The sequence below is a fragment of the Zalophus californianus genome, chromosome 1 (assembly GCF_009762305.2).
Source record: "Zalophus californianus isolate mZalCal1 chromosome 1, mZalCal1.pri.v2, whole genome shotgun sequence".
Lineage (NCBI taxonomy): Eukaryota > Metazoa > Chordata > Mammalia > Carnivora > Otariidae > Zalophus > Zalophus californianus.
Window position 1 is genome coordinate 39,580,574 of NC_045595.1, and position 26,561 is coordinate 39,607,134.

Below are 26,561 nucleotides of genomic sequence, written 5' to 3' on the forward strand. Positions count from 1 at the left end.
ACCTCAACCCCCTACCAGCTACGTGACCTCCGGCTGGGCATTCAACCTCTCAGAGCGATAATGGTCCCCGAGGAGTGCAAGAAGGATTAAAGGAGATACCTTAGGTAAGGTCCTAGCATCACTGCTGGTGCCTTTCCTCCTGAGAGCCCCTTTGGATCTGTGTTGCTGCCCCACCTTGCACGCACGCCATGCCCCATCTGACCACCAACGCTCCTGAAACAACAATTACTGTTCTGCTGTCTGCAGCACCAACACCGCTTCCCCGACTTGCCAATTAGCATATGTAATTTCAACACTTCTCCAACTAGATAATTTTAAATTCATATTCAATAATTTATGGAAATGAATGCTGGTATTTTCCCCTCCTTTTTTTTTTTTTTAAAGCACTTTAAAGAGATGGCCCCATCTTCTGACACTTGACACAGTTGATGAGCAATCTGCCTGGTGGCAGAGTGGTTCCACATTTGCCGGAGCTCGGCCTCCTGGGGAGACCCAGGAGAAAAGAAAGCTTTCTAAAACATTTCAATTGTAAGTGGAGTTCATTAGTTTAGATCCCATTACAATAAATTATTATCTACAGCTTTAAATCTTAACAAAATGGATGCCGCAATGATTAGCGTCTTCTCTGTTTGTAGAAGGACCCTATAATAAACCTACACTTGATGATAACAACAGCAGATTGGTCCTCAACCAAACTAGTTATTTGTCCCAAAAGGGAAAGCCCCCCCCTCATCTGACAAAAAAAAATAGGGGCCGGATCTCTTCGTGTCTCAGAAGAACATTAGCACTACGTCCACAGGTAATTGTGATCATGGCAGAAGCCGGCTTAGAATCCTCCAGTTTCTCATCACTCTTAGGAGAAAGTTCTGTCAAAGAATAATGTTCCAATGAGAAAAACCCAATTCTTTTTTTTTCCAGTTTTACTGAGAAGTAGTTGACATAGGACACTGTATTAGCTTAAGGTGTACAACATAATGATTGGATATCCGTATATATTACAAAATCGTCACCATGGTAAGTTTACTTAACATCATCCAGAGCTTATGCATCTTATAACTGAGAGTTTGTGCCTCCTCATGACCTTCACCCATTTCACCACCCTCCATCTCCTGCCCTGGCCAACCATCAGTCTGGTCACTGCTTCTGTAAGTTTGCTTCTTTTAGATTCCACATATAAGTGAGGTCATACAGTATTTGTCTTTCTCTGTCTGGATTATTTCATTTAGTGTAATGCCCTCAAAGTCCATCCATGTTGTCACAGATGGGAGCATTTTCTTCTTTTATATGGCTGCACCATATTCCATTGTGTGTGTGTATTACACACAATGTATATATACAATTGTGTGTGTGTGTGTGTTCTCTTTATCTCTTTATCCATCTCTCTTTGTATTCTCTTTATCCATCCATTGGTAAATGGACACTTAGGGTTCATGTCTTGGCTACTGTAAATAATGCTGCAATGAACATGGGGGTGCCTTCAAGAGAGTGATTTCTGAAAACCCAACGGTTACACTGACAAAGAATAAATATGTGTCAAACATTTATTTAACTCATTAATGAGAGAACGAGAGATATGGTAGAGTTGGTTCAAACAGCATTTGATGATGGGGGTTACAGAAAAGGTATACAGAAGTAAGTTTTAATTTACTTGCTCATCTTTCAAGTCAGAAACAACACTGACTCAAGTCCTTCAGGGTGATGAAGTGATAACCGCTCGGCTTACCTTCTCCACCCCACAGAAACCACTGGATTCTCTGCAGGACGACAGCCACCTACATACATACACGGAACCTCCCAGAGATCAGCCCAAATGGGTACACAGCAAAATCAGACAAAGTCACGGTCCCGTAGAGAATTAAGTCCTCCTTGGGTGGGCCTGGTAGATAATGCTCTAGCCTGACATTGAAAGAATCTATAGTCTTCCTTTTTGCTGTATTTCTGTGTTTTGGACAATTTTTCTTAGCAGTTCTAAGTCTTCAACATGGCAGATGAAATTAGCTTCTTCCTCTTCCTCCAGCCGCATCTGGTAATGCTACCCTCCAGAGCCTAGTTCCTTCCCGTGGCTGGGCCGCACAGCTGCTTCCTTCGATGGACTCACAAACCTCCCCTCTCCCGCCTCTACTCTACTTAAGGTCCCAGTTAAGTCATTTCCTCCTAACCCCCCTGGACGAGGTCAGATCGCCTGTAAACCCTCGAAGGCAGCCTTCCATAGGCCTCCCTCTTGGCATTTCTAACAGCTTTGGTTAACCGCTTCATCATGTAGCTGGTGGTTGAAAGTCGGGCTCCCTGACTGGACTAGAAATCCCCTGAAGGTGAGGGTGGGTCTGCTTTACCCGTCACTGGACACCTGGGGCAGAGCCTGGCCCGGAGAGACTAAGGCAGAGGGTAAAGGGGGTGGTGGCACCCTTGGCTCCTAGGCCTATGGCTCTGCTCAGGACCCAGAGGCTCCACGCTTGGGGGTCTCGTTGTGCCCAGTTCTGGCCCAAAGCCTGGCTGAGCCTCCGGTGTTCCAGAAAGTTCATGTGAGGGCAGGCTAACAGGTCACAGGCAGACATGGGACCTCTCGGCCGGCTGCCTCCCGGGCAATCAGGAGGACTGTGACTCACCTCCGTGGACCCATCTCTCTATCCGACCTGTGGGCTCCTGAGTGGAACCCAGGAAAGCAGTGCATTCTTCCCGGCACTGAGTCAGGGGGAAGCTCATGTGATTAGGCTATGACAGATTGCGACGAGACACCACAGGATGATTGAGGGCTTCCTCTCATCACACCGATTGATATAAATTACTACGCCGGCCGCCCCGAGCGGCATCTGTGGGATTTACACCTCATTAGGCCGGCGGCGCCAAGGGAAGCAACAGGGCGCGCCCGGCCCTGCGTACGTAGGAGCCGTGTCTGTTCCAGGCCGACACGGTAAAAGGTGACCGGAGGGTAACATCAAAACCCCCCAGTGAACAACGAGCGGCAGCGGAGCTGGAGGAGACAGAAACGGAAATAGTCACAGTTCTGTGTTGGGGGTTTCTGATTTGAATCAACTCTTTACGCTTCTGCCAGCCTCTGGCTTCTGTGCCTCCCGAGGTCATGCCGAAGCCCCGAGAATGAGCGGATCACAGAACCAGGTGGCCTGGGGCCAGTGCCGACAAGGACGCGAGGCCTGCGGAGGCAGCGGAGGCAAGAATTCAGCTTTGCTGGGGGCCGTGCCAAGCGTGGCTTGAACCTCCCAGCCTTTCCATTGGCCACCTCAGTAAATCAGCCAGGGAAGAGAGAGCACAGCTGTGTGACAGACACGGCTTTCAGCCGAGCCCCGGCCCCCCTGGCAAGCCTCCCTCCCGAGCCCGGAGCCGCTCCGGGCGGCCACCTTCCGCTCCTGCCAGCCCTCCAGAGGTCCATAGGATAAAAACAGGAAGGCGGGAAGCCAGGAAACCTGGATTTCCTTATGGGCTTCCAGAGGCGGAGGGGAGGCAGAGAAAGAGGCAGAAAACGAAGCCAGGCCACGGGAAGAGGCACACACAGCAGAGCCAGGAACAGATCCCGGACTTGATGATAAAGTCGGGAGGCTTTGTGTCATGATTATGTTTTAGCAGTGCTGGGTGTTTCGGGTTTTTTTTCCGGAAGCGATCCCAGTTTAGACTGCGGGAGGACACGGTCACAGGCGGATGCCTCAGTTGATGGATGGGGACTAGGTCACAGACACTGGCTCAGCGGATTAGATCCAGCGGGACAGAAGTCAGGCTCACCTAGAGGGTGCCTAGGGAGGACACTATCCCCACCCTGCCCAGATGCCCTCTGCACACACCTGCCACCACGGCAGCTCATCAGAAACAACCGTGACCCTAAAGGAGGGCCCTCTGCCACCTGGGACACACAGCCTGCCTGCAGGGCCGGTGCAGGAGCCCCGGGAAACAGGCCTCATGATAACCGATGGGGCACCGGGACAACCAAGGCAATGTTCTCTACTGTTCCCCAACTGTCCTGTAGTGATAACCATCGTGATGCACACCCGAACAGTTGGCACCCCTTGCCTGTCTTCTTTACTCCCTCCCAGTGCTCACTAGGATCACCTCCCAGGAGGCTTGCTTGCATGCCAGCATCTCCAGATCTGCCTCCAGGAAAACCCAAACCAAAGCAGTGCCTCTCTGAAACTTAGAAAGGGGCCCCCATCGGGTGGATGGGGTCTCAGGGGTGCAGGGTTTGGCAAGGAGCCCTTCTCTGGTCTGACGAAGTCCAACACCAGGGGACCGACAGGCCGGTGACCCGTGGGCTGGCTTTCAGCCCCCACCTGACCCCTCTGCTATGCAGCTTTGCCCGACAAAGAAGCCATTGGCACATCCACCCTTTCTCTCTTCCAGGCTTCAGGAAGGAACAATTTACCCGGAACGGACAACTAATCTACTTTTGAGGCATCCTGGAAATTCCACCAACGTACTCTTGAGAGTCTGAACATCGCTAGGAATTCGGGGAACAAGCACGGTGTGGAAACAGAACAGGGCTTGGGTGTGAGTGCTCCGAGCTCAAATCCTGCCTCTGCCACTCCGGGTAGATCATTTCAACTCTCTGGAGTTTCCATTTCTGCGGCTGAAGAGAGCCCATGATTGCTTGAGGCACAAGGTCAGGAAGCCAACAGCAAACACACGTGCAGCGTCTCGCAAGCTGTGTGACAGACACGGCTTTCGGACGAGTCCCCAGCCCCCCAGCCGAGCCCTAGAAAATGTCCTTTCAGACTCAGTCCTCCTCGTCCTGCCTGTGCCCGCAGGAACATGCTGGACTCCCAAAGCGGTCAGGGCCTGACTGAGACCCATGGGCATGATTCTCTGGGGCCCCTGACATTTACGACCTGCTCAGCCCCGCGCTAGTGTTGAATGCTCGCTGCTGTTGAGAGCCAAGAGGTAGTCGTGTTAACGGAGAGGAGGCTACCGACAAGGTGATGATGACAAACCTAATGTCCCATCTGTCCTTGACCTCCCTCCACTTCTGGTTGGGCATAGAAAACAGCTCCTTCCTCTTCCTTCGCTGAGTAAAGTGATGCATGATCTAAGGCCAGGTGAGCGTACTGAGCCTTCCCTCTTTATCTCTTCACTACTGTGCCCTGAGGCTGACATCCACAGGTGTCGCTGGACTTCTCAGCAGGCCCTAGTGGCTTTGGCTCTGCCCCAGGTCTTCCTCACCTACACGTGCTGATTTGTGGCAGACCTCCTCACCTAAGCATAGACCCTGCCAAGCTTATTTCTGCAATAAAGAGAAACAGCCAATAAGACCTGTGAGAAATGAGACTCTGGAAGCCTGGAGTCCCTGCCAGCACCTCCTCCAGGCTCCCCATCCCCTCACCCCCACCCAGGCAAGGGTGTTTTATCCATTAGGGCACACCCACCCACCCCACATGGTCACACAGTCCAGGTCTCATAAACACGTTAGAGACCAGGAAAGAATAAAAGGTATCAGCTTGAAATATTTAGAAAAATACGCAAAATCAAAATGAATACATTTTTAATTAAATGTCTACAAACATTAGGTCCGCTTTGTTCACTGTTGAGTTTAGTATTCATAAAGATTTTATTACATCTGATAAGAATTTGTGATTTGGCTACCTTGTTTTGTGTGAACTTCTAAGTATGCATGATGACTGCTTACAAAATGGAACCAATAATAAATTAAATGAGTTACTATTCATAGCCAAGTAAGTTCAAAAGCAAATTCTAAAAATTATTTTTTAAAATATATAAATATAAATATATATATCTCCCTACATATGCTATGGGTGCATTGTGATATATAATAAATATAATATACAATATATATGTATATTATATATTATATATAAATATACATACACATATGATAATGACACACTATAATGTTTGATATGATATATAATGTAGATTCAGGTTCTAAAACCAAGAGTAACTAGGGCCAATGAAGATCTTAAAATGATTTGCTACATGGCAATAGTCACAACTGTTATTAGTTCATGGGGAACTTTTTTCTATGGTATACAGCCTCCAAGGAGGACCCCATTTTTTTTAACCCTGGATATGCAGATTTGAAAGTCCGTCGCTGGTCACTAAAGATGCACACAAATAATTCGCGCTTTGTTATTTCAATGGAGGAAAAAGCCATTTTGCCCCTTAGAATTAAGGGATTTGATGACCACCAACCCAAATGCCTTCCTCCAGCCTCTTGTCCTACAGATGAGCTGTCACCTATTTCCTCCAGAGATTTCAGGAAGCTGGCTGGGTTCGTCAGCAACTTCACCTCTTTTTAAAAATCTTTGCAAGCTTACTGCATCCCCCCCGGGGGAACCCCTGGAGTCTCCTCTGAGCAGCCAGCTCAGCCATCGTGGCCACCCCATCCTCCAGCCTCGATTCCTTGAGGGTGAAGCCACCACCGCAAGGCCCATATTCTCCACAAAGCCACTTCCACCCCATCATGGGTCCTGCCAACTTCTTCAGAGCAGCAAAAGATTCGAGGGGCCATTAAACGCAGGCCATTAACAGAGACTGGGCAGAGTGGCACCAGGGAAATCCCCTCACAGCGGGCATCTCTTCGACTTTGGTTTTCATGCCACTTCAAGGAGCAAATTGGTTTCAAATGCACACTTTAGAGCCTCTTGCTCACCCCATCATCTCTTCAATTAAGGCAAAAGCCTCAGGGCAGCTGAATCTTCATTATGAGGAACCCACCGGCAGGCCTGGGTTGGAGGTGCCCTGGGCAACTTCTGAGCCCCGGGAGATGCCAGCAGCATGACTGGAGACAGATGGGTGCTGGGTTTGCCGATGAATAATTCACACCCTCTGAGAGCCCTGCTGATACTTGGCATCAAAGAAGGATTCTTTCCAAGCCTGGCCACTGTGCAGATGGGTGGGGGCTCCCGGACAGAGGCCAGGACAAGCTTGCAAGGGGATGGTAGGGGGGAGGGGGTGAGGAAGCTGCATCCACTGATTGCCCTTAGGACCCCCTTCCAGCATCATCAGCAACAAACAAGCTGCTTTCCCAGGCTGGATGGCAAGGACTCCTTATCAACTCTGCAAGCCACTCAGCCTGGCTCCTGGAGGGCTGTTGAATGAGACAAGACTGGATCCGCCCACACACACACCCCGCCTCCCACCTCCTTGCAAAGCTCTGCTCCTGGATTCCCTCCACCTCCTGGTCCCAACCAGCCCTTAGGAAGTCACTGCCGGTCACATCTCAGAGAATCACAGACTCGCAGAAATACAGAGCTCAATTCAAGAAGCACTGGGTGCCTATGACATGCCAGGCACTGTTTGGTGCAGGGGATACAGTGTAAACAAAATAACAACAACAAAAAAGAAAAACACACACATTCTCATGGAATTTACATTCTTTTGGACAGAATCACTGTGAATCAGTATGATCTAGTCTCCTCTGCTGGAAGAAAAAGGAAAAGGGATCGAGGTCCAACTGTGGGCTTAATGCTGTGCTGGGAGCTTTGTATTTCTCATTTAATTCTTTCCCCCAACCACCTGGAAAGGTGAGATTATGATTTCCATTCTACAGAAGAAGAAACTGAGGCCCAGGTAAGTTTAGTAAGATGCCCACAGTCAGAGAGCTAGTAGGGGATAAATCCTGATCTGTCTTCAAAGCAGGTGAAGTGTGTCCCCCAGGAAGCCTCCCCATTTCTGTAGCCCATACTGTCTCCCTTCAGTTGTGACACCAACATTTAAGAACTGTGTGTGCTTGAGCAAGGGATGTAGTTTTCCCATCTGTAAAATGGGATGGACAGCACCTATCTCCCTGGGTTGCAGGGAAGATGAGAGGTGGTTAGGCCTATAGAGCCCTTTGCCCTGCACGTGATGCTGGTAAGTGTTCAGTAAATGCGAGCCATCCCTAGTAGTCACAGCAGTATTTCAATATTTGATGTGAGCTATCTCATAGAAGGAGAAAATGAAAAATTCTATCTAGTAAATCACCCTTAATAAAAGAACAAAAGTCCCCTAAGTCAGAGAGGCTTACTACCAGCATACGGAGTCAGGCCTACAGAAGAAAAACATAGCTACTGTGTTATGAATCCCGCAGATGTCCAACAAGCCACTACCTTCTGACTCTTCCTATCAGAGCTATAGTACATGACTAGGAGGAACTATGAATTGTAAGGTGTGCATGTGATCCCCAGTCCTGTGCTGGCCATGGTGACTGCAGTGAGTCCTGCCCAGAATGGCTTTGGGTGACAGTGCCAGGCACGGACTTCCCAGCCTACAAGGGTGGCTCGGCTCAGATTCAGTAAGTGCCACTGGTTCCTTGCTAAAGTACGCGTGGTCGAGAGCCAGGGTTGGTTTAAGCTCCATATCACAGCCCCTAGTTCTCCTTAGCCAGGAAAAGGCCACTCCTTTAGCACTTTGCAAATACCTTTTCCACCTTCTGTTGTGTATCAGCTTTTGTTACTTAAGAACCCACATTAAAACTGAAGTGCTTTAAAACTTCTATCATTTCTTGAGCTCACAATTCCTCAGGCTGGAAGTCTGGGCTGGGCTCAGCTGGGTGATTCTTGAGCCAGCCTCATTCTTATGGCTACTGTCAGTTTCCAGAGCAGCTCGGGCTGGCTGGCCGATGGGGCCTCAGCTGGGACAGCTTGCCTGGGCTTTATGTATCATCCCACGGGCTACACTGGGTTTTTCCTATGTTGGCAGAAGGGCTCCAAGAGCTGCAAAAGAGAGGATAAGCCCCACTGTGCCTGCATCATATGTGCAAACATCCCCAGGGGCCAAAGCAGCTTGCTCAAAGTCCAGAGTCAGAGCATAGGGGCACTGAAAATTATATGACAAAGGGCCGGGGGTTGCTAAGGGGCGGCATCCAACGTCCCAAGAGACCTGGTAAAGCCCCTACATTGCTCAGGAAGTATTTGGATACAAGTAAAAGAATCCTACCCATGTCAGCTTAATAAAAAAAAAAAAAAAAAAGGCAATTTACTGGCTTGGGTAATTGAATGATCCAGGAATGAACTAGCTTCAGGAACAGCTGAACGCTGAATTTGAAATGATGTCAGATCTGTCTCTCCATCCCTTTCTCTGTCTTTCCCATCTCCTTCCTTCTCTCCATCTCTGCTTTCTCGTATATGATATTCCTTTTCCAGGAAGGTTTTATCCACGTGATTACAAAGATACTCATCAATAGCTCAAAAATAGCTTTCTTCCTGTATACCGATTGAGAAGAAAAAGTATCATTTCTAATAGCTCTGGCCCAAGTTCTGAAGAGGAATTTCATTGGCTGGCCTTGGGACATTTGCCCATCCCTGAACCAATCACTGTGGCCAGAGAGAAGAACCGAATATTCTGATTGGCCAGACCTGGGCCACGGGTCCAACTCTACTGTGGGATTATACGGTAATTTCAGCCCTTCAGATAGGCAGGGAATAAGCAGCATTATTACAGAGGTCAGGAATGGTTTCCCCAAGAGGATGCCAGGCAGACAAAAAGGTGGCCCAGGTGATTACGGGAAGATGCTTAGGATGACAAGGTTTTTAAAACGCTCAAAGGAAAAAAAATAAAAAAAATTAAAAATCAGGAGAAGGTCTCCCAAGATAAGAGGCAGTAAGAGTGTATCATGGTATATAGAAAGAGACCCAACAGTGGGAGAAGACTGTGTTCCATGGTTCTATATGTTACATGTTCTGGGAAGGCATCTCGGGTAAGCTATTTACCTCTTGGTGGAAAATAATCCACCGAGACATGCTTGACCTGCCAGGTTATCCGTCTCTGGAATATGAAATCTCTCAGGTGATTGGACGCTGGGTTGGCCTCCATCTTTACTGCAGGACAACAAAAAGGGAAATTGTCCACAGCTTTTGGAAAGAGAATCTTGAAGTGGAACTCTACCATTCCTAGTCCTAGGAATGATCGGGTAAATGGAAGGCAACCCCCAGCCTGAAAAAACAAGTATGGTCCTGGCTGGCCCCTGTGACAGTTGTGGATGGGTTTCCTTCAAAAGCCGGCTTTGTCCCCTTCCCGTAAGTTTTCCCTCTCCACAGACTTGCCATGCAGGGGCCTCATACCTCTCATCCCACCTTCCTGCAAAACCTCCCCCAGGAGGGCTTGGAAAAGCCCAGAAGCTATAGGCCTGGAATCCAAGATGCTCCTGGAGAAGTATGCATATCCCATTTCTCCTAACCTGGGAGGTTGGCAAACTTGTTCTGATAAAAGGCAAATTGTAAAGTATTTTAGGCTTTGTAGGCCGAGGCCAACTCACAGCTATTATGTAGGTACTTACATAACAAGAGAGAGAACAAATTTCTACAAGTTCTTTTCAATTGCTTCAGATATATGTATTTTAAAAAAACATAGTCCATTTGCAGGCTGAACAAAAACAAGTAACAGGATGGACTTGGCCCTTGAGTGCTAGTTTGTCAACTCCGAAGGAGCCACAAGGCAGTGGAATTCCTATTGGAAGGGAAGACAGGTACTGTAGGATCTAAATCACAGCCACTGAAAGCAAGAAGGAGGGAGGGATGGTGAGAGAGATGCTGTGAGGGTAGAGTCTGAAAGAGACTGAGGAAGTCTGGAGGGAGAAAGGTGACTCTTTCGGGGCAGCGACCACGATAAAAGAGTGACAGAGAGCAAGAGAGTGAGGTTATGCAAGAGAGAACGGGAGAAGACTTTACAATATTTGCTCTGCTTACGATAAAATTCACAAAGGACTGCAGTAAATATTCAATTGCTTTTCAGTTATTGTGGTACTGGGTTTTCTTCCCCTCTTTCTCTTTCTTTATGTGATCCACATTTGAGTTTGGGTCCACAACTTTAATGTAGCATTCTATAAGCTACTTCCCAATCCTGGGAAGGTTAGCTGGGCTAACCCTACCCCCTCTGTCCCAATCATTCCAAGCAATCTGGTTGCCATCACAACCTTCCACCTGGGATACACTGCACCCCAATTTCCCTCCACTCGACCAACCTCCTGTTCATCCTTTCTTGGGAGATCTTTCATGACTCCTGGGGCCCCAGTGCCCTGAGTGCCCACCCCGCAAAAGCCTGCGTGCCTCTCAGGTTCCTTGCTTTAAAATGGGACCACCCCTGCCTGTCCCTGTTGAAAGGGAGGCAAGGCAGAAGGAAGCACTTTGCAAACTGTAAAGGACTAGGCACATGGAAGCTGATGGTAGCATTTGGTTCCAAGGAGAGCCTATTTTTGGTCATCTTCTCTCTGCCATCCTCTGCAGGTGATACTTTCATGGACCCTTAGAGCCAGATCCCGCACACACAGTGTTACTGGGAGGGGAATGATATGCTTGTGATTTGGGGATCTGCTTCGCCAAAGAACAATGTAGTCCGCTTGGGAGGAAGGTGGAGGACGGGAGCATGCTGACTTCTCTCCTAGAGCCTCCCCGTATTCCAGGTGATTGTTTTTACATATCAGGAAATTCTGAGCGTGCCAGTCTCAATTAAAGACGCAGGTGTCTCCCCTCCCCAGCAGCTTCCAGCCTGCCACCTCCTCGAGCTCGGCTCAGAACTCCATCTGAACCTGTCTCCTATAATCCTTAAATAAGACAGCCCCCTCAGTCGACACTAATTAAACAGAGACTCCGCCGCGGCGAGCTTGGCATCCGCACCTGCCACTGGGATCCCCTTTCTCCAGGCACCTGCGCTCGGCGGCCATCCGGCCCCGCCCCGGCCCCGCCCCGCCCGCGCGCACGCGCAGTTCGCCCGTGCCCGCCCGCCGCCTCCCGTGGGCGCCCGAGGAACAGATGGAGCAATCGTGCTCCTCCTTCCGCCAGAAGGGCCCCGCTCCTCTGGGGGGAGTTCTGTGGTTGTAAGACACATAATTAGACACGTCAGTGGACAATGCGGCGTATTAGAGGGGGTGGGCTCGCATAACGGAGAGCAGGCCTCCTCATTGATCTGTGGCGCGCCGAAACGCCCGGCGCTCCCACCCACGCCCGGCCCCAAGGGAGCAGGGGCACCGCGATCGCCGCGGGGTGGGGGGCCCGCCTGCTGCCGCCGCGCTCCGGCTCTCCCGGCCCGCTCCGCTCGAGCAGCGTGGGCCGTTGCTCTTCCTTGTTAAACACCGCGCCCGGCTGATTCATGTGCAAAGGATGCCACTTCTGTGGACGTGTCACCTGTCAAGTGTCCAAGCACGACAAGGTGGCGGTGGATCCCGCAGTCTGCGCGGTAGAAGAGACAGTGATGGATGGTTTCAGCCCATCCACCCACAGTCCCCACCCCTGCCCCCCAGGTGTGAATGCTTCAAGAAAAGCCTACTAGAGGGGACATACGCTGGAATTCACCCTCCCCCACCCCCAGAGGAGCCATATGAACTTGAGCAACTCAGGCCACCTCAGTAGGCTCTACAAGGGGCAGCACCTAGTGTTGGGAAAGAGCTGGGGCTGCAAAGGGGAAGTTGGGGTTTGCACGCAAGGCTGCTCCTTCCTGTATGGGTGACTGGCAAAGTTACTTGGCCTGGAACCTGGTCTCCTCTTCTGTTTTGTGGGAAAAATCACCCCACAGGCACTTGTGGGGCAAAGTATGTTTGAGCTGAGCTTCTTTTTGAAAATCAGGCTCGTCCAGAGTTGTCCCTAGTTGGGATAACTAGGGTGTCTCAGGTGGGTCCTGGGGGAAGCAAAAGCCAAGAAAGTATTATAAGTGCAACCTCAGAGAAAGAGAAGAAGGGAGGAGAGGAGGGCCCAAGGCAGCAAGGAGGACTAGCACTTGTGGAGGGAGAGAGAGAGAGAGAGAGAGGAGAGAGAGAGAGAGAAAGAAAGAAAGAAAAGAAAGAAAGAAAGAGAAAGAAAGAAAGAAAAGAAAGAAAGAAAGAAAGAAAGAAAGAAAGAAAGAAAGAAAGAAAGAAAGAAAGAAAGAAAGAAAGAAAGAAAGAAAGAAAAGAAAGAAGAGAAAGAAAGAAAGAAAGAAAGAAAGAAAGAAAGAAAAAAAGAAAGAAAGAAAGAAAGAAAAAGAAAAAGAAGGAAAAGAAAGAAAGAAAGAAAGAAAAGAAAGAAAGAAAGAAAAAGAAAGACTGGGCAAGGAGATCCCACATGGCCAGCCATGCAACCTCAGAAAGTCTGGAAGGACAACAGGGAGCCTAGAGCAAAGAGCCTATGGAAGGATCCCACATTGGGCAGGAATGGCCCAGGTCTAGCACCTGGTTGTGCCCATCAGTGGCTAGGAGAGCAGCCTGGAGAGAGTGTGCCCTTCAAGTGAACACTGCATCCCCTTCATGAAGCTGTCAGCTCACCTTGAAGAGAGAGCTAAGTAGGGCACTGCCACGGCTACCCCCAGCATCATGCGTGGCCACATGACTGAGACAAAACCAACCAGTACACTCCATTTTATTGGCCAGCTGTGAATGCTTCTGAATTTACCTACACAGATCCAATCAGACTGAATCTGAGGACACTTGCTGAAGACGCTGGGACACAGATAATCTCTTTTCTGACGGATGTTAACAAGAAAGGAGGTAGCTGCAGGGGCTGCTGGAAGCCACCTTGGGACATGGCAAGTGTCAAAATTGGGATGAAATCAACACTTAAGGATGGGAGAGCAGAGAAACTACAAGAAACAGGGCTTTGGTCCCATCATTGGGCAGCTGGGATAAGCCTCTCCTGAAATCCATTCTGTGGCTGGACTTCTCAGTTCATGAACTAATAAACCCTCATTATTGTTTGAAGTAGTTTGGTCAGTTTTCCCGTTATCTATAAGAAAGGCCTCCAATTTGATCAGCAATATGGGACACGGATGCCCTCTGAACGAGTAAGAACAATCATAGCGTCAAGTCACAAGGAATTGAGATTCATGAAATGGTGATACGGGGACCCCAGGCTGCTCTGGGACCTCAGGGCAGAGATGTTTGAATCTTCATTTCAGAGAGGAATGTGACTTAACTCCACGCGTCTGCATCCTTGGGCGCCCAGCCACTCGCATTTCCTTGACGAGCTGGTGTCTTCATCCTCTCCTTGGTATTTTCTCTGCTACATAGATTCTACTAATTCATATTTCTTCTCTTTCCTGAGTTTGCAGGACTGACTCCAGATCTGCTTTGTGACTTTTCTCAATGCATTTCTCACCCTCAGCAACCACTGCCAAGGGCCTATTATGCTCTGCACTTGCCCGTGTCAATTTCTGAGAACACAATTCTGATTATCCCAGCTCTTGCTTGTTTAGACACCAAAGAGATCCCTATTCCATTGCCTGCAGAGGAGGCTGTTTCTTTAAAACTTCTCAGATGGCCCAAGTATGCTGCCAGAAGCACAGAAGCACCCCTGGTTTAGTCAAGCTTTCCAGGCCAGGAGAAGCCCCAGCCTGCCCTTGGGTCAAGTTCACCCCTGATGCAGGAGCAGAGCCTCCTCCAGTGGCGGGTCTGTGCCTAGAGAAGAACCGAAGTGCAGACACAGTCCCTGCTTGACATGCTTAAAACAAGAGAGGCCTCACATAGACTTTGGCACAAGGCGGAGGCTCACCATGTGACGGCTCTTAGGAGAGTCTAGTCTCATCCCTAATTCAAAGGTGTACTGTCTTTAAAACACCGTCTTTAAAACACAGCAGCCGCTCCAGAGCTGAGGAAGAGCTGTGAGGAGGCACCTGGACAGGCCAGATGTCCGTGCTGGGCAAACACACGGCACGGCAGGGAAATTCTGATGAATCCAACTCTGGTTCTCAAGGAAAAGAGTTTCTCTTGAAGCTAAATATGTTCAGTTTAGAGGACAGACTTCGATTCTGAAATGTCCTTTTACTTTTTTGATGTTAACGTGCTTTTATGAAAGAATGGTTTTGGTGGCTGGGTGAGTATACCTATCCAGGTGACTCTTGAACAACATGGGTTTTGAAAAGTGGGCGTTTCCACTAATACATACCGATTTTTTTCTTTTTTTTTTTTATAAAGATTTTATTTATTTGAGAGAGAGAGAGAATGAGAGATAGAAAGCACGAGACGGAAGAGGGTCAGAGGGAGAAGCAGACTCCCCGCCGAGCAGGAAGCCCGATGTGGGACTCGATCCCGGGACTCCAGGATCATGACCTGAGCCGAAGGCAGTCGCCCAACCAACTGAGCCACCCAGGATCCCCATACCGATTTTTTTCAATTAATACAGTACTGTAAATATACTTTCTCTTCCTTATGATTTTTAAAAAGATTTTACTTAGAGAAAGAGCATGTGCATGTGCATGCACATGGGAGTGGGAGGAAGGGCAGAATGAGAGAGAGAACCTCAAGCAGACTCTGCGCTGAGCACCAAGCTGGACCCTGAGATCATGACCTGAGCTGAGATCGAGTCGGATGCTTAACCGACTGAGCCACCTGGCACCCCTCTCTTCCTTATGATTTTAATAACATTTTCTCTAGCTTACTTTATCATAAGAACACATTCTATAATACGTGTAACATACAAAATATGTGTCCACTATGTTATTGTAAGGCTTCTGGGCAACAGTAGGCTAATAGTAAAGTTTTGGGGAGTAAAAAGTTGTATGTGGATTTTCAACCCCTAATCTCTGTGTCGTTCAAGGGTCAACTGTATATGCAAAATCAAGTGTTGGCGGCTTTATGTCGGTAGCCCTCTGCATTCCACGGTGGTTTTTTTTTTTCTAATTTTAATTTTACAAAATTCCGAACACAAGGATTCTGGAACCCGATGCTCTGTGGCATAGGAGTTCGGAGGAGGGAAATAATTTCCAGCCAGGAAGAATGAAGGACGACCTTCTAGAGGAGGTGACATTTGAATGGGGCCGTGAAGGATGAAGTGTCCACCTATGCAAAAAGAGAAAGTGCATGAGCGAACATGTCGAGGTGAGAGTTTAACACAAAGCAAAAATACAGTAAATATTTAACCATGTACTGTGGGAGAGGCACCCTGAGAGGCACTGGATTGCCAGAGGGCTACTGCATTCGGGAGGCGGGAGGGTTCTAGACTGGTTGTCAAACAAATTCTGTAAGCGGGGCTGTCAAGTCACTCCGCCATTCTTGCTGCTTTTTCCCCTGACTGCTCACTCGAAGGAGAGTCGTTGGGAAATGTCTCCCTGGGAAGAACGTGGACCACAGCATACCACTGCCATCACTTAGGGTCCTGGAGACAGAGCCTTGAGCACGCGGGCCTGGCTGGAGTGGGGCTGGCATGGCCAACTCATGGCCCGCAGCACCCCTGAGGCCAAAGGAGAGGACAGAGCAGAGCCTCCTAGCAAGATCCTTCCCAGAGGTAAATCCTTTCTGTTCGGGGTTTTTTTCCCAAGGGCTCAGGCATCCAATTCCACATTCATCCTTTTCCTCTGGCTTTTCTTTTCATGACTTTGGAGAGCAGTCTTCCTTATCTAGGAAAACAAATGGCCTCCACGGAGAGCTCAAAACAGCGAAGTCATTTATCTGTCTGACATGTTTCCCTGTTTGTTTTCTCCAGCCTTGAGACAAGAGTTGTGTCAACTGTGGATGGCTGTGCCCCAGTCACTTGAGAGGCATGAATCAATTTCCAGCTGCATTTATCACTTGCTGCCTTAAATCAAGTCTAATCAATGCCTCCTTCATTTGGTATGGATTGCAACTATATATAATGCACTCGGAGAACGGCCGGGAAAGAGAGCAGATCACAAACAGGAATGCCGTCGGGGATTCAGACGGAATGATGTTAAGGAAACATTTGCAGTTTCTGACTCGCTTTAATGGAGATGCCTGACCAAACAGATTTGTTTATGAAGTTTCACTTCATTCCACCTGACATGCAGCATCATTACATGACCGATCAGTTGATTCGAGGGGACTTTTGCATATTCAAGTATTTTGTAATACGTTATGAAGGTTCGGTGTACTTTTGAGTAAGGTTTAATTCCTACATTGTCTTTAACTCATTTCTATTTCTTTTTAGAGGTATCTTTGTCACCACTGACTACATAGGGCAATTTCTAGTTATAAGATAATAAAAATCTCTTTGTAACAAAATAGATATCCAGGGGCCCCTCTAATAAAAACAATTTTTTATGAAGTCTTACAGCAGAGAAAACTTGACCCTCTCTCTCCTTCCTGAAGTTCTTCGTCATAGAATTTGATCCCTACAACCAAAGTGGATTTTCCACCAGCAGGTGTGAAAACAGGCCCCCAGCTGCTCAACCAACTCAGAAAGTGGTAGGGAGCAGCCCTGTCTCATTTGTAAATTAATCCTGTGCCAGTGACAGATGATATGGGCAGAGTTACTGGCACCTAAAACATCATGCCCACGGCAAGGCCCTGGATTATTCTTCAAGGATAATGGGAGAGGAGAGACAGAACACAGAAAAACAGGTCAACGATAATGCAAACCCAGAAGATGAGGCAGTGCTGTGATTCATTGACATAATTAATATTTCTCTCTAATCTGCTGAACTGTGTAGACTTTTACCACTGGCATGCCTCTGGAGCGATTAACAGGGCTGACTCATTTTCACAGTGCCGGCCCCCCCAGTGACCTGTTGGCAGGTAGCTGAACAGAGCCCTGTTCAGCTCTGGGAAGTCAGAGAAGAGTAATAAACCCTCATGTTGGTTTAATACTTTACAGTTCATCGAGTGTTTTGAACATACAGTCTCATCACCCTTTAAGATAAGCAGGAAAATAGCTCTATTCCCAGATTCAAAAGGAAAGAGGTGGTTCGGAGGTGGGTGTACCCCCTTGTGGGCTGGTCACCCTTGAGCTCTAGCTCTGGAACTCACCTCCTCACCTCATCAACCCCAAAGCCTTAGTTGCTTCCACTGAGCTCCGACCAGTGGCTGAGGTCCTCTCCTGCTCTTTCCCCAATAAATTTGTTTCTCCCATCACCCAGGGTTCTTGGGAAACTCATATGGTTACAGGAGATCCCTAGAGTTGCATGGCAGGTTGTCAAGTTAAAAAAAAAAATCAAATAAAAGGCAGTACCTTTGGACTTATTTTGGGTTACAGACGTGGTGTAGTGTTCTTAACTCATCTTAAACAAAGACAGGGTAATGTGATATCACAAAGCTTTAACCCTCTGTGAACATAGGTAAAAGAAACACGGCAGACACGGAGTCGAAAATTAAGGTGCCCACTCGTATCGTCTTTGATACTCAGGAGAGTTGTTTAATGAGCTCCTCTGCTCTGAGGATGTCCGGGAAGGATGTTTGCTCATTCTCTGAGAAAGAGAGTAACAGGTTTTTCTACCCATGGCAAACTTCACAGAAGTAGATCCTGTGTAGATAACTAAGAAAGGACAGAGTTGGTAGAAGAATTTCCATGGCTTTAAACTTTTAGACAAAAGTGGCTCTGCTCAACTTGACGTCAGTAGAAGTGAACGAGGGGAGTAACAGTGCATTTTCAAACTGCCTTCAGGTAATGTGCCACCGAGAAGAAACGCATTTTCAATGGTCATAGGGATTTTGAAGCTCTCCAGGGAGCCCGAGGAAAGTCTTGAACACATTCCGACAAAGCTGCTAAAGTGTTCAGGAGTTAACATGTGTGTCAAATGGCACAGTCACCCCAACTATCCTGTTAATACAAACTGAAATTTATATTGGAAATACAAATACTCGAAACCTATATAAACCTAGAGTAAAAAGGAGCAAACCCTTTCCTGAAATAAAAATGCTACCGAGATTAATACAGATCAGATTTCATTTCATTTCCCCCCTAGAGCAAATTGATTTATTTCATTTGTTCATTCATTCAGCAAATATTTATGGAGCAATGAGAATATGGGCACTGATGATTCAGTGGTAACCAGACACGACACAGAACCCGCTCCCTGGCAGCTTACACTCAAGTGGGAAAATTCACATTGAAAACATTAATGGAGACTTACACTTCCAATCAAGATGGAGTAATAAACACCAGATTTACTCTCCCACCCAACATAACCAAAGAAGAAAAACAGGAATAGTACATGCAACAATCATTTTCAAGACACTGGATGTCAGGCAATGAGAGACATGATCCTGAGGGATAAGAAACCAACCCAGTGAGCTGCGTTATTGAGCTGACACCATCCAGGCTGCATGAGCAGGGACTCCAGCGGACTCCCAAGGTGAGGAGACAGAGCTGAGGATGAGCAGGGACCGAGGCAGCCAGCATTTGCAAGACAGAGGACCAGAGAAGAGAGAGCGGCAGAGAAGGCCAGATATCTGGAGAGGGCCCCTCTAATACTCACAAGAGTACTTATTGCCGAGACTGTGTCATCCTGGAAAAGCACCGTCTGAAAGCATTAGAGGGAACAGTGCTCAGCATTCACCCAGGTGCCTATTTCCATCACCCAGACTGGAAAATCTGTAGTTCCAGGGGCATGGGAAAATCTTTCCTTCATACCGGGCAATAGTTCATCCTAGACTGAACACTGTTCCAGACCTGCCTAACAAATTACACAAGCAAGACGTGCAAAGATCAAACTATTTTCAAGTAACTTAACTGCATCCCCAAAGCTGAAGAAGATAAGGCTACATATTCAGCAAGGTGAAATTTACAATGTGTGGCACCCAATGGAAGGTTACAAGGTGTGCAAAGATGACTCATAATGAGGATCTGTATCCAGAATTTATAAAGAACTCTCAAAAGTCAAAAATAAGAAAGCAAGCAACCCAGCTTTAAAAAAAAAAAAAAAAAAAAGGCAAGAGATTTGAACAGACACTTCACCAAAGATTTGTGGATGACAAGTAAGCATCTGAAAAGAGGCTCACCAACAGAAGTCTTAAAAAAATGAAAATTAAAACCACTGTGAGATACCACCTCACTCCTATTAAAATGATAAAAATGGTAAAAACAGATCACACTCAGTGATGACAAGAATGTGCAGGACCTGGAAGTCTACTTTACCGGTGGACACATGAACTGGTACCGCCATGTTGGGACACAGTCTGTTAAACATACACCTACCATACGGCTCAGCCATTCCACCACTGGATATTTACCTAAGAGAAACGCAGCACGCATATGTCCACACAAAGACTTGTACACAAATGTTCGTAACGGTTTTATTTGTAACAGCCAAAAGCTGGAAACAACCCAAATGTCCATCACTAGGTGAATGGAAAAATCTATCCAATGAAATACTACTACTCAGATACGAGAAAAAACAAAAACCTTTCTAAAAAATGCCTCTTGAATACATGCTACATCGACAAATCTGAAAATAATTATAGTGAGTGAAATAAGCCTAATTTTTACAAGAGTACATATTACTATAATTCAATTTACATTAAATCCTAGGAGATGCAAACTAACGTTCAGTGTCAGAGCAAATCAGTGCTTGCTGGGGAATGGAGGGGTGGGTGGCACGAGGGGGGAAGGGAGAGGGGTAACAGAGGGGGACAAGGGCACTTGGGAATGATGGGTAAGGTAGAGAATCTTGGCTGCAGTGATGATTTCATTTCGTGCATATACATGTCAGCACTAACCACAGTGTACATTTTAAATACGTGCAGTTTATTCTATGTCAAGTATCCCTTGATGAGGCTACTAAAAATATTAATGGGGGAGCCTGGCTGGCTGGTAGAGCTTGTGACTTTTGATCTCAGCGTTGTGAGTTCGAGCCCCACATTGGGTGTAGAGGTTACTTAAAAATAAAATCTTGAAAAAAACCATATGAATGGGCTCTACATTCTAGAGATTCTGGCCGAACTGTTAGTTCATCTTCAATATTAATTCTACTTTAGCAAAAATACTTTAAAACTTTATTTTTAAAGTTGTACCAAGGAAACCAACAGGTATCAACATCAGCTCACTGAAAAACAGCGTTGTATATGCTAAGAAAAAGGACAAAGTGAAAATGAAGAATTACCATTCAGTAAAGGAAACCAAATCTGACATAATTCTCAACGGTGGGGAAAACCACTCGGAGTCAATCACTTGGTGTTTGCCAGTCACCTCTGGCCCGCACGCTGCTGTGGCTTCCAGCAGCCGAGTCCTTGAGTTCAGAAACTTGAACTGTCGAGTTCAGGTGCTCTCCAAGCTCCTCTATCAGCGGCCCGGACCCTCCAAGAGCCCGGGAGGAGGCAGGCGGTTTTCCAGGACCGCCATGTGAGGTCTCGGTGGCTGAGTTTCTGCACACCCCACCATTGACAATAAGCAGGGTGCTGCCTCCCTCCAGGGAGGGGCCTCGCAAGGGATCTGCTGTCTCAGATTCACTTCCTGTGAGCTCCCCTTGTTCTGAGTCCGAGCCCTCAGTCTCAGAGGACGTGGTGCTGTCTGCTTCCTCGGAATCACTTGCCTCAGGACTGGAGAAAGGGGTCTGCTGCCTGGAAATGGAACGGGCTGCTTCTACTGCCGTTTCCTCCTCCTGCACAAGAAGAGCTGCGGCTTCCAGCGCTTCCAGGTCTAGTCCCAGCTGGGCCTTCGTCAGCGACACTTCCTTTAAGGCTTCTGCAAGAGCTGCCAACTTTTTGGACCTTGAAAGCCATTTGAAGAAGAAATATTAGGACTATTCATTAATTGGCCCAGGAACAACAAAATAAAGTTGGAGCCATACTTCATGTGACACACCAAGATAAATCCCAAAACAGATAAATGTAAAAAAAAAAAAAAAAAAGAAGCAAATAAAGTATTACAAGGAAATGGAGGAGATCCCCTTTATGCCTCTAGAATGAGGAAACCCTTTCTAACTATGACTTAAAATCCAGAAGCCACAGGGCACCTGGGTGGCTCAGTCAGTTAAGTGCCTGCCTTCGGCTCAGGTCATGATCCCAGGGTCCTGGGATCGAGCCCTGCATCGGGCTCCCTGCTCAGTAGGAAGCCTGCTTCTCCCTCTCCTTCTGCCACTCCCTCTGCTTGTGCTGTCTTTCTCTGTCAAATAAATAAATAAAATTTATTTTTTTTTAAGATTTATTTATTTATTTATTTGAGAGAGAGAGAATGAGAGAGATAGAGAGCACGAGAGGGCAGAGGGTCAGAGGGAGAAGCAGACTCCCTGCCGAGCAGGGAGCCTGATGTGGGACTCGATCCCGGGACTCTAGGATCATGACCTGAGCCGAAGGCAGTCGCTTAACCAACTGAGCCACCCAGGCGCCCCTAAATAAATAAAATTTTAAAAAAAATCCAGAAGCCACAAAGATTGACAAATTTAATTAAAAAAAAAAACTTCTATAAGACAACAACAAAAACCAACAAAACATAAAGTCAAAAGGCTAAAGCAAAGTTGAGAAAAATATTGGCAACTCAACTCATGTCACAGAGCAAGGCCTAATCTCCCCAACAGAGTTCTTAAAAGTGGATATAACAATTCATCAGAAAAATGGACAAAAGACATAAGGAGACAATTCCCACAAAAGGAAATACAAATGCCTCTTAAACATATGAAAAGATGTTCAACTCCAGTCAAATAAGAGAAGTACAAACTAAAGTCACTCTGAGATACATTTTTCATTTATCACAGTGGCAAAAATCCAAACATTAGATAGCACGACTAGCAAGGCTGTGGGGGAAATGGCACCTCCTTACACAGCTGGTAAGAAATTAAACAGGTCTGACCCCTTGTGAAGGAGAAGTTGGCAATAACTTACAAAATTGAAAAGGTACATACCCTTGACCCAGCAATACCACATCTGGAAATTAAACACATATGCTACAGGACAGAGGCCCAAGGTTATTAATCCAGCATTGTTTTTAATACTCCAAAATGGGAAACAACCAAATGCCCCTGACTATGGGACTGGTTAAATAAGTTACGGACACTCCACGCAAAGGAAGGGCCCATGGCTGCCTAAGAACGAGGCTGTTCATGGGCTAAGCCAGATAAACCATTTCACAGCAACAACAAAAGGCATGCCATAAGTATAGGCTACCTTTTATGTTAAAAAATGAGAAAGAAATATAAACACATCTATTTGCTTGTATACTTATCAATAAACCTGGGTAGCTATAGAAAATACTAGCTTATATGGGGGAAGAGTGGGGACTAGAAAGCTGGAGGAGGATGGTGAGAGGGAGGCTTTTCACTACAAATTATTTTGAAACCTCTGTGAATGTTAATACCTACTCAAAAATTTTAAATATACAAAAAAATAAAATGCAGTACTATACAGAGCAGCATGAAGCGCTTTTTATTTTTATCAGATCATTTCATGTTACGTCAGAGAGTATTTTTTCTAAATTTGTAACATTACATTATACTAAATATAAACTTTTTAATTAACTTGGATGAATTAGTTATTTTCCTTTTGTTATGAAGGAAGCAACGAAAAGTATACCATAGGTGTCTAAAAACCCTGTCTTTACTCTCCCCAAGAGGAAAATCGGAAGTGACAACGGAAATGGGTGGCAGTGAGTTAAAGTGGTCAGCATGCTGACATGGCTTCTATGTGTCTCTAAGTTCAAAGGTGAAATGAGCATACAGAACATTTAGTGGCTTTGAGGCACACTGGAGGAGGGTGAGTTCACAAGATAAGGTCACTTCTGAAAGAGTAGTCCATCCCATAATATTGAGAAAATGAAGCCTCGTTACAATGGAGCTGAAATAACTGGTGGGACAATGGGAACGAGTGAACAAAGGTGGTATTTTTCACCTCAGTGCCTAGATGAGCCCTTTGGTCTCAGAATATGTGGCGTAATAATGACTTTGTGCAGGGAAGCTCCATCCCCACTGCGGCCCCTCCACGAGCGCAGTCAGGGCCCCGAAGCTTCACTGCAGTCAGCGTTCTAGGGCGGGTGCACAGTGCAGCCGGGGGGGGGGGGGGGGGGGGGGGGGCGGCGGGGGATGGCCACGGGCAACAGCCCTCACTGAGGGCAACTTTCTCAGATGCAAGGAAACCCCTGAGTGTCAGTGCTGGAATTCCCAGAGCTTAGAAAAAGGAAGGTGGATAGGGTAAAGAGAAAAACTAGGGTAAGATGAGCTGAAGTCAGCTTTTGATTCACCAAAGGGTTATAAACTCTGGGTGCTCTCACCAGCTTGAGACACCTTGAGGAGCACAGTTATGGAGTAAGATGGTTACATCCATGTCCAAGGTGGGTGTCAATGGTGTCCACCCACCATATATTTTGAAACCTTGATGACCACTGGTAAAGAATTTGGTCTGAGGAGCACCTGGGTGGCTCAGTCGTTAAGCATCTGCCTTCGGCTCAGGTCATGATCCCAGGGTCCTGGGATGAGCCCCACATCGGGCTCCCTGCTCAGTAGGGAGCCTCTTCTCCGTCTCCCTCTGTCTGCAGCTCCCCCTGCTTGTGTTCCCTCTCTCGCTGTCTCTCTCTGTGAAATAAATAAATAAAATCTTAAAAAAAAAAAAAAAAAAAAAAGAATTTGGTCTGAGTTAGTGGACCAGTCTGAAACATCTCTGCGCTAAGGCCCTATCAGCCCAGGAGCTAGTTCACTGCCATCTTTTTTGCTGAAGCAGGTCCTCTCGGGGTAGTAACCTGCAGCTTTAAGAGATAAAAAGCAAGGACTCTGCGAAATAAGACCATGCCTCTTACTAAATCATAATATTGGAAACAAAATTTTAAAATAAAAGCTCTTACTTCAGTGACCCTTACATCTCATTCTTATTAGCCACGACAAATACTTCTGACAATATATGAAAGATGATGTTCCACAAACACTTGCTCCAAATGACAACCTCACGGGTCAGTTTCATCTCTGTCCACATTACAGATGACACAACAGAAGCCTGGAGGGGTAAGAGATCTGATGAAGTCTACCCAGCTAACAAGGCACAGTCAAGACCGGAAACCCATGCCTTAGAGCTCTAGTGTGCTCACTCCTCCGCCACAGGGCCTCCCACAAATATCCAGGCTCTGAAAAGCTTCCCGTCCTAAGACCACATTCTTCACTTCTCCCCATTTGGAGCTCTATTCAACATCTTCCACATGAGCAAGTTCTGACAGGCACAAGCACAGAAGTCTGCAAACACTGATGGCTTTAGCTTAGCAAGCTTCAATGAAGTGCACGTCTGAGCCTGAAAGACAGAGGCTTAGAACTGGAAGAAAACATCTGGATTATTTTTGTGGATACAGTGAAAAGAGTAGATGTGTCAACTCTCAAGCTGAAACTATCTGGATCTTTGTTATTATCTACTATACTGTATCTGTCGTGTATAACAGAATAAATCTGGATTTCAAAGCCTCTCACCTGTAATCCTGGCTCTTTTCAGACCCAGCATACCCCACGTATGTGAGACTAAAAAGGATCCACTCTGGCAGGCAGGGCAGTAGCCCAGATGAGCCATGTGACCCTAAGAGGACTTGTGCCAGTTACCAGGTAATGTGAATTTTCATCCTTCAGTTTGTTTCTCACTTTAACTGCTGTATTACATTTAAAGTGACCCATTTGTATAGAATATGTTAAAAAAAAAAAAAAAAAAGAGGCACCTCGGTGGCACAGTCAGTTAAGCATCCAACTCTTGTTTTCAGCTCAGGTCATGATCTCAGGGTCATGAAATCGAGCCCCACGTTGGGCTCCACGCTCAGCATGGAGTCTGCTCAAGATACTCTCTCTCCCTCTGCCCCTCCCACTCATGCTCTTTCTCTCTGAAATAAATACATCTTTTTAAAAAAAATTATGTAAAAAAAGAATTCTATGTTCATTTATGATTCTTCACCATGCTGACTCATCTCTATTTCTTATTAATCCCACTTTTACTACTACCTCAAGCTGGCTAGTTTCCTAAATTATTAGTTGTGATAGAAACCTTAAGTTTATGGAAGAAGCATTCTGAATTCTCCACTTAAAGAATGCTAGAATAAAAAGGAATTAAAAATTTCAAAACATCATTGATGTAGAATATGACCTAATGGTCCAAGGAATGAAAGTTGGGTTTGTTTCTATTGAACTATTTCACACAGATTACTTAGCAATCATTGTTTGCTATAAAAAAAAAAAAAAAAAAAAACCCTCTTCATTTGGAGAAAAAAAAATTAAGCCATGAAAGAGGAGCTTTTTGTTCTTTCAACTACTGGTACAATTAGAGTCGGTTCTAAATCTGCCACTCCTTGTAAATTCTAGAACCTAACTCTGCAATGGCCCTTTCCATTTCAGAAAGCACCTCATTTAATGTAGTTAGTGGTTTTTCACTGTTACACTCAAAACAGACCAGCTAGTTCAGGTCAAAGCTTTGTCGAGTGACATTATTAGTTAACCAGAAGGCTTACAAAACCCAGGTACATTCAGATATAAAGTAATGAATACACTGAGTTACTAGTTGTACTTATGGTATATATTTTATATCTAAGTCAAGAGCAGCTACTTGTTAAGAATGTATTCAATCAGGAGTGAAGAGATTCATCCTTTGAAAAGAGACATGACAAGTGGATCACAGTAATGTCATATTTTAAAAAGATACTCAAAACAGGTTTTCCTTAGAAAGTTTTTGGAAATGTAATCCTACCATGTAACTTTTAAAAAAGCTTTTATTCTGTTTGTATATGTGAAATAATAACCTATTTGGAGGATTTTTTAAAAATTAAAAACGGCTCTCTGACAAGTTCCAGTAAATACAACTACCAGGAAAGAGTAACAGTAACAGCTGGAAATACGTGCCTTTATCATGGCTAAGCTAACAGAAAATCTCCTCCATTATTTTATATTTTGATGATTGAGTTAAAGGGTGAGGGACTGCATGGCCTATGAAAGAGCCAAAACCAAGTGCAAAAGGAGCCCTAAAATGTAGGAAAACCTGGGTATAAATAGAAAGCATACATCCTGTTTCTTGTCGTAGAGTTTTGTCTCCAACTATCAATCAACTT

At 46.3% G+C, this 26,561-nt stretch overlaps 1 protein-coding gene across 1 annotated transcript in view; it reads right to left on the reverse strand.

Moving 5' to 3' along the window:
- Positions 1 to 19,853: 19,853 nt before the first annotated feature.
- SHQ1 (SHQ1, H/ACA ribonucleoprotein assembly factor) overlaps positions 19,854 to 26,561 on the reverse strand; it is a 95,753-nt gene continuing 89,045 nt past the window's right edge. The window contains exon 11 of the mRNA XM_027587847.2: positions 19,854 to 21,280. Coding sequence (XP_027443648.1) covers positions 20,734 to 21,280 — 547 coding nt within the window. The 3' untranslated portion in view covers positions 19,854 to 20,733. The remainder of the gene's footprint in view (positions 21,281 to 26,561) is intronic.